The sequence below is a fragment of the Anabrus simplex genome, chromosome 3, assembly GCF_040414725.1.
Source record: "Anabrus simplex isolate iqAnaSimp1 chromosome 3, ASM4041472v1, whole genome shotgun sequence".
Lineage (NCBI taxonomy): Eukaryota > Metazoa > Arthropoda > Insecta > Orthoptera > Tettigoniidae > Anabrus > Anabrus simplex.
Window position 1 is genome coordinate 482,756,407 of NC_090267.1, and position 13,121 is coordinate 482,769,527.

Below are 13,121 nucleotides of genomic sequence, written 5' to 3' on the forward strand. Positions count from 1 at the left end.
ACCACTTTTCAAATTTTGTGGCAGAGACGAATCGAATCCGGGCCTCCGGGGGCGACAACTAATCACTACACCATTGATGCGGACTTTAAATTTAGTAAGGTATATTTATGTACAAGTTATTTAAAAACTGCCCTGTGATTTTAAATTGATACAATTAGAGTCACTAGTAAAACTACGTTCATTTAAAACATTTCTGCGATAATGGGTTTGTCTCACCCCTCAGATAAGTTCATTTGAAGTAATTTGAAAGTCCGCCAATGCAACCTACTGCCATTTATGGGCTTAAAGAGGAGTGAAGCCCATAAAAAATAAACAAAACGTGAGGGGACGCAATCAGCCACTTTGCGAAGGCTTGTGCGAATTAAAAGGGCGCGAGTGGATGAACGTTTAACATCTTCATTACGAATTTAATTCACAAATTCAAATTACTGTTCGCCTCTGTGGTGTAGTGGTTAGTGTGATTAGCTGCCACCCCCGGAGGTCCGGGTTCGATTCCCGGCTCTGCCACGAAATTTGAAAGGTGGTATGAGGACTAGAACGATGTCCACCCAGCCTCGAAAGGTCAGCTGAGCAGAAGCGGGTTTGATTCTCATCGCAGCCCTCCCCGAAGTGGTACCTGACTTAAGGCCACGGCCGCTTCCTTCCCTCTTCCATTCTTTCCGATTTTCCCATCCCTCAACAAGGTCCCTGTTCAGCATAGTATGTGAGACCGCCTGGGTGAGGTACTGGTCCACCTCCCCAGTTGTATCCCCAACCCACGCTCCAGGACACTTTTTTTGCTATTTGCTTTACGTCGCACCGACACAGATATGTCTTACGGCGACGATGAGATAGGAAAGGCCTAGGAATTGGTAGGAAGCGGCCGTGGCCTTAAGTAAGGTACAGCCCCGACATTTGCCTGGTGTGAAAATGGGAAACCACGGAAAACCATCTTCAGGGCTGCCGACAGTGGGGCTCGAACCCACAATCTCCCGATTACTGGATACCGGCCGCACTTAAGCGACTGCAGCTATCGATCCAGGACACTGCCCTTCAGGCGGTAGAGGTGGGATCCCTCACTGAGTCCGAGGGGAAAACCAAACCATGGAGGGTAAACGGATTAAGAAAGAAAAGGAAAAGAAAAAGAATGTTTTTCTTGTGGTTTGTTTGTTTGTTTGTTTGTTTTTCAGAAATGTACAATAGAAATCATTTGAACGTCCGCCAATCCAACCTACTATCATTTATGGATTTAAAGCAGAGAGCAGCACATAAAGGTATACAAAACGTGACGGGACGCACACAGCCGCCTTGCGAGGGGTTGTGCAAATTAAAAGGGCACGAGGGGATGAACGTTAAATATTTTCATTAAGAATCTCATTCCGCAACTTCAAATTAGGGAAATAATACGTTAATTACTTTGGATCCACGTGGTCAGCTGTATCTGCAGTCAGATGACTAAGTTTGTTTCATCTCTTGGAAAGGAAAAACTTTCTTTTTCATTTTTCTCGAAAGTGACCTTTATGGATGTATGAGCTGCTACAAACATCGATTGAGTTAAGATACAGCTTTGCCTGGTGTGAAGCTTCAGGACTTTCACAGGCATTTCACCATCCTCAGAACAACAACACCCGAATGCAAGTTTATTACTGGAGTACATTGGAACGGAGTTCGTTAACGCGTCATCAATCTACTGCCGCGAGTTTTTCACATTTAATCCCCGTGTGGGTGGGGGCGGTAAAATAATATCCACGGTATCCCCTGTCTGTCGTAAGATGTGACTAAAAGGGGCCCTAGGGGCTCTCAACTTAGGAGTGGTGACAACCACGAAGCACTTAAATGAATCCTTGCATTGCTTCCACTTGCTTGTGCCAGGCTCCTCAATTTCATTTATCCTAGCCGACCTTCCTTGGTTAACTGGTCTTCTTTTCCGACCCCTACGCTACTAGCTTCGCGAGACATAGGGCCCTTGTTGTTTTGTGTTATTGTTTGTTTTTTATCCATACTTTCTCTTTTCGAAGTGTCGTACCCCTTTCAGTTTTTCCCTCTGATTAGTGTTAATAAAGGATGGTTGCGCAGTTATACTTCCTATTAAAACTATAATCACCACCACTCTCCTCTCAGACACATACTCATTCTTAAATGTCAACTAGCTGTGTCAGGATTTGTTTTCGCAGCCTTGATCATACAAGACAAGCCACGAGACAATAACACAACGCAGCCGGTTACCACCCATTGGTTATGGATACTTACTTCCGACCAGAGCTCGATTTTGAGTAGGCAGCAACCTAGTGGCCCATGCCATTTTTTAAAATTGAGTCACAAGTCTGCTATTCGATCCAAAGATATAACGGAGAAGAAAGACACTCTGAATGCTATCAACTGCGTTGCCTAGGATATGGAGTCTATTATTGGGATATACCACTCTTTACTCGACGTTCTTAGAACCCTATAAGTATTCTTTTTGCTATATATACTGTGTTTTATTCTCAGCTGAACTGTTAACCCAGAAAGTTAGAAAGGGTTGGCATAAGGAAAGGCATCCAACTGTAAAACTTACCTGCCACAACCATACAAATACAAATATGGTAAGTTCTGTAAACATAACTTCGAAAACTGCTTGGGCGCTCCCCAGAAGTGACACGCAAGGGTCACGCCTGCCCCTTGTAAGAAAATAAAATGCCGTTTGGGACTGAGGAAAATGGAAACGACTTGTCAGAAACATCGACCCCGCATGAACGGGAAAAGAAGAAGAAGAAGAAGAAGAAGAGTCACAGTTCATAGTTAACAGCATTAACTGTTAATGATAATAACAATATTGAATTGAATTGAATTGAATTGAATTGAATTGAATTGAATTGAATTGAATTGAATTGAATTGAATTGAATTGAATTGAATTGAATTGAATTAGTTGATGTTTTTCCTGGTCTCAGCCTAATAATACCTCAAGATTAACGACCATGAAGAAATATAAATAATTAATTATTACTTCTTCCTTATGATTGTGTCTATAGAAGTATAGATGATATTATCTTATTTGAATCGACAGAAGATCTGGAGAAATTGTTGAATTGTATGGACAGAGTCTTGAGGAAGGAGTACAAGATAAAAATAACTAAGTCCAGAACAAAAGCAATAGAGTTCAGTCCAACTAAGTCGGATGTTGCAGGTAATGGTTAGTCCACACCAAAGTTAATAAACAATGTTAACGAAACAAAGTTAATGAACAATGTTAACGAAAACATTTCTCAAGATGTTAATAAACTTTTGTTAACAAACCTTTTTAACATTGTGTCCACACCAAATAAACTTTTGTTAACAAACTTCTTTAACATTGTGTCCACACCAAAATATCTGTTTGTGAGGTTACAATGGATAGGGTCAGGAAGAAGAAAATACAGCTGCAGCTTTCACTATTTTAATGAGTGCAATTAGAGAAAAATGCAGACGCAAAGTGTGGCAAAGAAAAATATTGGAAAAGTGTTTAAAATTAAGTTTGGAGAGGACACTTAGGCCTATGTCAGAACTTTCAATTCATGATGCAGCAGGCTTTCAAAACTTTCTGAGAATGTCCCCACAAGACTTTCAGTTCTTGTTGACAGTAATTGAGTCTGAAATTGCAAGAAATGATACAAATTTGTTGGAATGCCATCTGCATTAATGTTAGACTAAGTATAACTTGAAGATTCCTAGCGACTGGTGATTCCTACCAAGGATCATGTAAGAGTGTAAGAGAAATACTCCTACACTTCACTTATGTATTTGTATGGTGTATATGAGTTGCTTGCGATTCGACAGTCTATTTCGAAAAATTAATAAAAGAATTGTATTCCGCGCTACGAATTTGCGTGTTCTAATTGCGTCTTTGCGCATGTGCGAACCGAAATGTTAACGAAAACACGAAATGTTAATGAAAAGTTTCATTCACAAAAGTTAAAGAAATTTTGTTTATCAACATGCTCGAAAAGTTAATGAACACGCTATTTTGTTTATTAACAGACAGAAATGTTCATGAACATTGTTCATTAACAATGTTTATTAACAAAGTTAACGAAAACATCTTGGTGTGGACGCACCTTAACATGTTACGAAATGAAGTCTTAAAGGGAGTAGATAGATATTGTTACTTGGGTAGTAAAATAACTAACAATGTTAGAAGTAAGAAGGACATAAATGCACACTAGCACAAGCAAGGAAGGCCTTTCTTAATAAAATAAATTTGCTCGTTTCAAACACTAATATAGGAATTAGAAAGATGTTTTTGAAGACTTTCCTCTAGAACGTGTCATTGTATGGAAGTGAAACATGGACGATAAGTAGCTCAGAAAGAAAGAGAATAGAAGCGTTTGAAATGTGGTGTTATAGAATAATGCTGAAGATTATAGAAAGATCGAATCACAAATGAGGAGATACTGAATATAATTGGTGTAAGGAGAACAATTTGGCGAAAATTGACTAGAAGAAGAGATAGAATGATAGGACACATCTTAAGACACCCACGACTTGTTCATTTGCTTTTGAGGGAAGTGTGGGCGGTAAGAATTGTAGGAGTACACCAAGGTATGAATAAGACAAGCAGATACGAGCAGATGTAGGATGTAGTAGTTACGTACAAATGAAAAAAGTTTGGATAGGGTGGTATGGAGAGCTGCATAAAACGAGTTTATGGACTGATAACTCAAACAACGTAAGTTCACAGCAAACCAAGTACAGTACAAACTGAAACTGCTCACTGTTAATTAAAATATTCGTGAAATATTCAGGGAATTCACGTCTTAGTTCTAACACTGACATTTTAAATCTCCTTCAAATGTTTAGCATTGCGTTGTGTTTGTTACAAAGTGAAAATAATTACGTCCAAACCAGAAATATTAAGGTTTTACCGTCAATAAAGTATTACTTGAAAGAAGAAATATTGCACAGCGGAGCAACATTCACTATGATGACACCCAACGGAATTCATACAGCGCAAGAGGAAGAAGAACCGTCTACTTTCCCCGTGGGAAGGCGAAAATATCTTAAAAATGTGCTTCACCGTAGCTAACAAGCAATGCTTCATCGAGCTGAATCGTGCGAGGAGTGTTTGTATTAGTATGATACCAGTTCACCAGATGGTAGCACAGAACTGACGTGAGAACTGCAATGATTGTTCCTTTCTAGTATAGATAGCAGCACCTCCCGTTCCTGACAACAGAGTGAATAAGAGGGGAAGAAAATTGTATAGGCTGGTAGGCTATTACTACTCACAATTAAAAGAAATTTACCCAAGATGTTTTGTAAAATAGTTTATATTATTTTAAATGAAATAACATACAGTCACTGCATCACTAAACTATAAAAAAAAGGAACCAGAACATTCTTCTTTCTTTTACCGGGCAAGTTCGCCATGCGGTTAGATGCGCGCAGCTGTGAGCTTGCATCCGGGAGATAGTGGGTTCGAGCCCCACTGTCGGCAGCCTTGAAGACGGGTTTCCGTGATTTTTCATTTTCCCACCAGGCAAATGCTGGGGCTGTACCTTAATTAAGGCCACGGCCGCCTCCTTCCCACTCCTACGTCTTTCCTATTGCATCGTCGCCATAAGACCTATCTGTGTCGGTGCGACGTAAAGCAACTAACAAAAATATATATCCCTAGGATGTGGACTTTTCCCTCGGACTGAGCGACAGATCCCACTTCTACCGCCTCAAGGGCATTGTCCTGGACCGTGAGACAATGGATCGTAGATAAAACTGGGGAGGAGGACCGGTACCTCGCCCAGGCGGCCTCACGTGCTATGCTGAACAGGGGTCATGTGGAGGAATGGGAAGATTGGAAGGGGTAGACAAGGAAGAAGGAAGCGGCCGTCGCCTAAGTCAGGTTCCATCCCGGCATTTGCCTGGAGAAGTGGGAAACCACGGAAAACCACTTCGTGGATGAATGAAGTGAGAATCGAACCACCCTCCACTCAGTTGACTTCCCGAAACTGAGTGGAGCCGTTCCAGCCCTCGGACCACTTTTCAAATTTCATGCTAGAGCCAGGATTCGAACCCGGGTCTCCGGGGGTGGCAGCTAATCATGCTAACCACTACACCACAGAGGCGGGCGAAAAAGTGTCATAATAAACAAATCTCTTATCAAAGAAATATTATAAAATTAATTTTTATAAAATATTTTCCCGTTACACTGTTGAATATTTTATACAACATATTTTACAAAGAGTGGTGTAATACTAGCCATAAAAAAACTCAAAGAAAACTGACAATGTTTTCACAAATCCTCCCATGGTCCGATATTTATAACATGGTCACACAGTATGCCCTTATTTTGGATGAATATTTATCTAATCATTCAAAATTTGATACTGTATTTTCGTTGCTTTGCGTTGTAACTGCATGGTGATGATCCATTTCCAAACAACTATGTTAGGGCTATTATTTCAATGTATCTGCAATCATGAGAAGACAGATATCGAACCCAGAATCCTCTGCTGACCACTCAGTCAGGGAGCCAGACGTTAAACCTGATAACTTAACCTGTTTTGGACCGCCACTTACGTCACTTACTTGGCCTTCAAAGTTAAAAGTTTATTCCAGTCTTATTTTCATTATTGTGTCCGACTCGTTGGCTGAACGGTCAGCGTACTGGCCTTCGGTTCAGACGGTCCCGGGTTCGATTCCCGGCCGGGTCGGGGATTTTAACCTTCATTGGTTAATTCCAATGGCACGGGGGCTGGGTGTATGTGTTGTCTTCATCATCATTTCACCCTCATCACGACGCGCAGGTCACCTACGGGTGTCAAATAGAAAGACCTGCACCTGGCGAGCCGAACCCTTTCTGGGATATCCCGGCACTAAAAGCCATACGACATTTCATTTCATTATTATTACACGATTACAAACAAAGCTGATGAATATGACCATGAAAGAAACATTACGTAAGATTTATTGTGTATCCATACCATATTTACATATATTTGTTTATGTATTTACATTATATGTTGCAGATTACACTGACTTTGTCAGCATGACGAGAATCCCAATAGATTGTATGAACATTCTTCTTCTCCACTTCTCCTACCGCGTTTCCCACACCTGTGGGGTCGCAGGTGCGAACTGTGTCGCACATGTGGATTTGGCCGTTTTACAGCCGGATGCCCTTCCTGACGCCAACCTTATATGAAAGGATGTAATCACTATTACGTATTTCTGTGGTGGTTGGTAGTGTAGTGTGAAGAGGAAAGTGTTGGAACAAACACAAATACCCAGTCCCCGAGCCAGAAGAATTAATCAAACATGATTAAAATCCCCGACCCGGCCGGGAATCGAATCAGGGACTCTCTGAACCGAAGGCCTCAACACTGATCATTCAGCCAATGAATAGGACAGAGTGTATGAACATTACAGAGAGAAGAAAACACGCATAGATGTGAAGTTAGTATGTTGTACACATTGCTGCCAGGAAATAAACATTTCCCCAACAGAACCAGTTAGAAAGCATTCGGTTAACTTCAATGCTTTATTCAAATTTGGTGTAATAATTCGCAATAAATCATGTGTCATATGGAGCGAGAAACAAATGGTAATGATTCCTTGTTTGAGAGGTACTCTACAAACTCGACAAACTCGAACAGTGTGGACACCTTGACACCATCTCTAGACAACTAGTAGAACTACGCTATCCGCATTCTGAACACTGATATCCACAGCGCCGCAGTGAGCAGGAGAAGAACTACGTAGGTAGAGTCGGTCGATCGCCGGGTTGCGTCATTGCACGGGATTCCGAGGTAGTCTCGACAAGCGCAGGCTTCAATCGTGTACGCACCCATCGTCTGCGACTCGCAGTCGTTGTAAATTGCATCACCATCGTCATCCATCATCTTCCCTTTGAAGTAGGTAATATTCACCACTGCAACACGAAAAAAATGTTCGCATTAAACCTTTCAACACCACTTGCCAAGTGATTCTGGTGGTGGTGGTGATTATTCTTTTAAGGTCAAATACAACTGGGGAGAGTGGAATGAATGAAGCATGTCATTTGAAATAGGGTAAATAATTTAATTTTTCACAAGATTAAATAATGGCAATAACATTTATTTATTTATTTATTTATTTATTTATTTATTTATTTATTTATTTATTTATTTATTTATTTATTTATTTATTTATTTATTTATTTATACCTTCACCAAAGCTTAAGCTCCAATTGAGGACGTTTTTTTAACTCGCTCCTTGCAAATCATAATTTTCAAGAGAGACAAAAGAACTTGTTAGACAAGAGAGTAAAAAGGACATTTTTACAAAGTCCATGTTAAACAGTTTATTTTTTAGTTACAGTCTGATATAAGTATAGCCAAAAGCACAAATTTGAATGGTTTTTACAAAATAATCTTGGACAAAATGTTCGTTTCTTTTCAAAACTCGCTCATGCATAATCCCATTAACTAAACATTTCAGTGGCGTATACTGAAGGCTACCAAGGCTATCAGTGAAGCCCAAATCTCAGTTGAGAATGATGGAAGTCTAAAGCACATCATTATGTAAGCATCTGACACATTGTTCCATTTACAGAACTTGAAAGAAGTGAGAGAAAAACGTCGCACGTATTTCTGAGACCAAGGCATCGGAGACTGATATTGCAGCCCAGACTCTCGTCCCTCTCCCCTCAACTCACCCTACGCACCGTGCTGCTGTATGACGGTTAGGAGCGGGACGGGGGAGAGGTTTGCTAGGCTTCGGTCCGTCAGATCGCCACTGCTTTAAACCATGCATGCCTTTGCTGGCAAGACCTAGTGTTTACAGTGCACTATGTCTTCTGGTATGGGCTAGAGCATTTTTTTTTTTTTTTTTACTTTCATTAATCTGTCTCTGTCTTATCCTTGGCTTTGACAATATGAAAGTGACTGAGGTATGAGCGATGCTAGTAATGCCATTCCTTGTGCGACCAGTCCCTGCTATGAATGGTATGAAAATGTTGCTCATAGGGTCGGTCGGGGCATACATTTCAGTGGGCTTGGCAGACTGATGTGCAATAGCAACTTCTAGCTCGGTGAGGAAGCAACGGGAAACTACCTCACTCCTCATTCCGCTAGTACGCCTTTTCAGTGATGCCTAGGCCATCTATGGCAGCTGATGGCAGATCTGTTGAGGATCCAACCAGCCTTAGGGCTGAAGACTGAATAAACATACATACATACATACACCATGCGTTACTCACCGTATATTATACTTCCTCACCTCAACCTTCTGACTTAATTATATAGATAACAGTGTTGTTATTTCACTCCCGTTTCCTTGTACATGCTTGTAGGAAGACACTGCAGGGCTGCTGTTATAGGAGTAATATTGTTTTTGTTTTTATTGGTAGATCTGCTAATATGAAATGCAATCTTTCAGGTTTAGTATTCCCTTTTGTTGGTTGCCATCGAACCCGTGATCATGGGTCGGACACCACCACTGACCTCCCGAGGAATCAAATTAACCAGTGAACGATGGGTACGACCGCTGTAAAATTCAACATTTTAATGAATAATAATAATAATAATAATAATAATAATAATAATAATAATAATAATAATAATAATAATAATAATAATAATAATTGTACCGATTGGTACACCTCTTCGCCGCACATTTGAATTTTCCGCCTTAAATTACTTTCTACCGGAGAAACTCTGAACTTTAACAACTGAATTAATTCAACAGTTCCTCAGAAGATGCCACTGTGTGTATTTCGAATTTTTTTTTTTTTTTGGTTGATCAAGAAGTGTGGACCTTCTCTGACAGATGTCTCTACTAAAAAACTATGATCATGCGCCCTGGTGCGAAGGGAAGGAACTTTTTGAAGAAATATTGTATTCGAAAGTTTGTCTTTACTAAATTTCGTTCTTTCATTTTTTGGGTTGGCAATATTAATCTTTCTTTCCGCCAGTTTTGAACTCAGCCAATCCCGAATTTCTTTAATTAATTTTTGACCAATAGTGTCTTTCTTCTTCGATGTTGATGTATAACTTTTAGCTACCCAATAAAGTTGAGTGGGTGTGTCTTAATTATTCATGAAAGATCTCGAAGCTTCCACGAGGGTTTAAAAACTGCTGATTTTCTCGGCTATTCGCCACTCGTACAACATCTAGCGTAGTGTGTGGATATGTAGCAGGGGGCGGGAAGCGCCTCTTTCTTCAGGAAGCAGCTCTTCAATAAGGTAATGGCCGTTTAACATCTTTTCTTGCTAGCTCAGCAGTTTAACTCGCGGGGAAGGTTCGAAACCTTTAATATGTAACCCATATCTTTAAAATGTAAATCCCATTTCAGTCTATGTAAAAACTACAAATTTCTTTAACTGTAAATTGGGGATAGAGAGTGCTTTACCCTCTCGAGCTCCCCTTCATTTTGAAGTTGAGGTGATTACGTTTTCATAACTGAGTTTCTCTTCCTTAAAGTGTTAAAGTTTTCCCTATACGAGTCACCTCCCTAGCTTGGGATTAGCCCCTGTGTAATTGGCCTAGCGCCACTTAGGTATTTTACAAGCGTTCATGTAGGAGTGCAAGTCTCGCCTCCTTTCACCTTGTTTTTGGGCCATTTATAATTAATCACATATTTTTCTTGTAAGGCCCTGTAGGTTGGGTACAAGATAACCCTGTTTCCTTGTAAGTGTGCCTTGAGGGCAGTTAGAAGTAAAGTTTGTTGTGGCCTTTGATAGGCTTGTAAAATTGAGAGCGGGTCTGCTCTTTCTTGTATTTTGATGGGTGCCTCTAGGAGGCTTGACATTACGAGGTGGGAGCAAATGCTCCATGTAATTAGGGGTTTTCTGCCCTTTGGTAATTTGTAGTTGTGAGCTGAGAGCTCAGAAATTGTTAAACTTGGGGGCTCGTAGCCCAGAATTGTAAAAACCCCTTCACTTGTGCTTTCGATTTTTCTAAATTTGTAAAGTTGCATTGTACCTGATTTTTCTTTGTTATTTCCCCTAGTGAAAATTGTTAAATCTTGTTATCAGTTGAAAATATAACCTTTATTTAAATTTTAAATTCATCTTTCGGACTTGTAGTTAGACCCATTCCAGCCCGCACCTTCTTTCACCTCTGCTGATCCACCAAAACCTCGGAACAATAATAATAATAATAATAATAATAATAATAATAATAATAATAATAATAATAATAATAATAATATTAATAATAATAATAATAATAATAATAATAATAGTGTATGGCATCTGTATAGACTTGGTGGTGATCTAATAAGTATAAAATGAATGGTGAGGACGTCGTAAACACCCAGTCACCAAGCCAGGGGAGTTATCAGTATGAGGGGTTTGATTCTGAGAACTGAACCGGGGCCATCGGACCAAAGGCAAGCATTCCGTCCATTTCGCCACAAAGCCGGACTTTAATTTACTAAACCTTACGCTACCATCTCCACTGATCAGGTGTTGATTGCTGATAGAATCAGAGGCCAGGGCAGCAGCTTGTGAAACAGCCTTGAAAACACAGCAGGTTACTCCGTTTGCTATTGGCTGCAGCTCAAAACGCTGAAGGCTTGACGTTCGCTAAATCAACCATCGAAAAGGGGTAACCTAAGACTAGTGGTAGCACACGTCTTGATCCCAGCGTACGCCACTGAAACATTTCCTCATCAGCATACATAAAACAAATGTGAAAACATGTCACAGAATTTATACACAAACATTATCACAACACTATAGATGAAGAATGGTCGTGGTAACAGAGTATAAAATACCAGTGTTTCAAAATTTCTTCTTCATCATCTTTATCTGTTTACCCTCCAGGATCGGTTTTACCCTCGAACTCAGAGAGGGATCCCACCTCTACCGCCTCAAGGGCAGTGTCCTGGAGCTTCAGACTCTGGGTCGTGGTATACAACTGGGGAGGAGGACCAATGCCCCGCCCAGGCTGCCGCATCTGCTATGCTGAACAGGGGCCTTGCGGGGGGGATGGGAAGATTGGAAGGGATAGACAAGGAAGACGGAAGGAAGCAGCCGTGGCCTGAAATTAGGTACCATACCGGCATTTGCCTGGAGGAGAAGTGGGAAACCACGGAAAACCACTTCCAGGATGGCTGAGGTGGGAATCGAACCCACCTCTACTCAACTGACCTCCCGAGGCTGAGTGGATCCCGTTCCAGCCCTCATACCATTTTTCAAATTTCGTGACAGAGCCGCGAATCGAACCCGGGTCTCCGGGGGTGGCAGCTAAGCACACTAACCACTACACCACAGAGGTGGACCTTGTGTATTTCTACGATGGTTAATTCACCACTATATGTGTATCTAACAGCGACTTGTACCTTGAAGTTTTCATGTTTCCTGGGTGTTTTCAAGATGTTTAAATACATTTTCCCTTTCGTAATCTATCTTGATTTTATCTTCAGATCATAGATGTTCCAATCTTCTTGCAATATTCTCACTTGTCCATGATCACTGAGTAGGCTATGATACTCCATACCTCGGGCGAGACGGCCGTGCGGTTAGGGGCGCGCAGCTGTGAGCTCGCATCCGATAGATAGTGGGTTCGAACCCCACTGCCGGCAGCCCTGAAGATGGTTTTCCGTGGTTTCCTATTTTCACACCAGGATGTACCTTAATTAAGGCCACGGCCTCTTCCTTCCCACTCCTAGCTCTTTCCTGTCCCATCGTCGCCATAAGACCTATCTGTGTCGGTGCGACGTAAAGCAAATAGCAAAAAAAAAAAAAAAAGATACTCCATAGATGAAACAATCTCTTCTTTCTCTCTGTGCTTTTTTCTCTACGTATCCGAACACTCAATCTGGCGGCATAAAGCTATGACCTCGAACAGGAAAATAATGTTCAGCTGATTTGAAAACTTCAGACTTTTCGAGGAATCTTCCCACAGTTGCTAATAAAATACTGTTCTTATTTTGGGACACGTAAGGGTCTTAAAATAGCGTGAATTTTAATAAAAATGAAACCAAAAAATGCATACTATAATAAAACAAAAATGGAAAGAATTTTTAGAAAATATTTGAGAGAAATACAATAGACTATGAAAACAGTCCGTGGTGTTAATAATACGTAAGTTCCATACACACTGAATGTCTTAATTAAACTTACTGTACGTAAGTTACACTATCGCTCGGATATAACGTAGGAACTACGCATGTTCACACATAAGACAAGATTACATATTACATT

At 40.6% G+C, this 13,121-nt stretch overlaps 1 protein-coding gene across 1 annotated transcript in view; it reads right to left on the reverse strand.

Annotated features, from left to right (window-relative positions):
* Positions 1-7,458: 7,458 nt before the first annotated feature.
* The window catches only part of LOC136867459 (uncharacterized), a 71,863-nt gene continuing 66,200 nt past the window's right edge, over positions 7,459-13,121 (reverse strand). Inside the window, exon 4 of the mRNA XM_067144666.2 lies at positions 7,459-7,862. Within this exon, the coding sequence (XP_067000767.2) occupies positions 7,627-7,862 (236 nt within the window). The 3' untranslated portion in view covers positions 7,459-7,626. The remainder of the gene's footprint in view (positions 7,863-13,121) is intronic.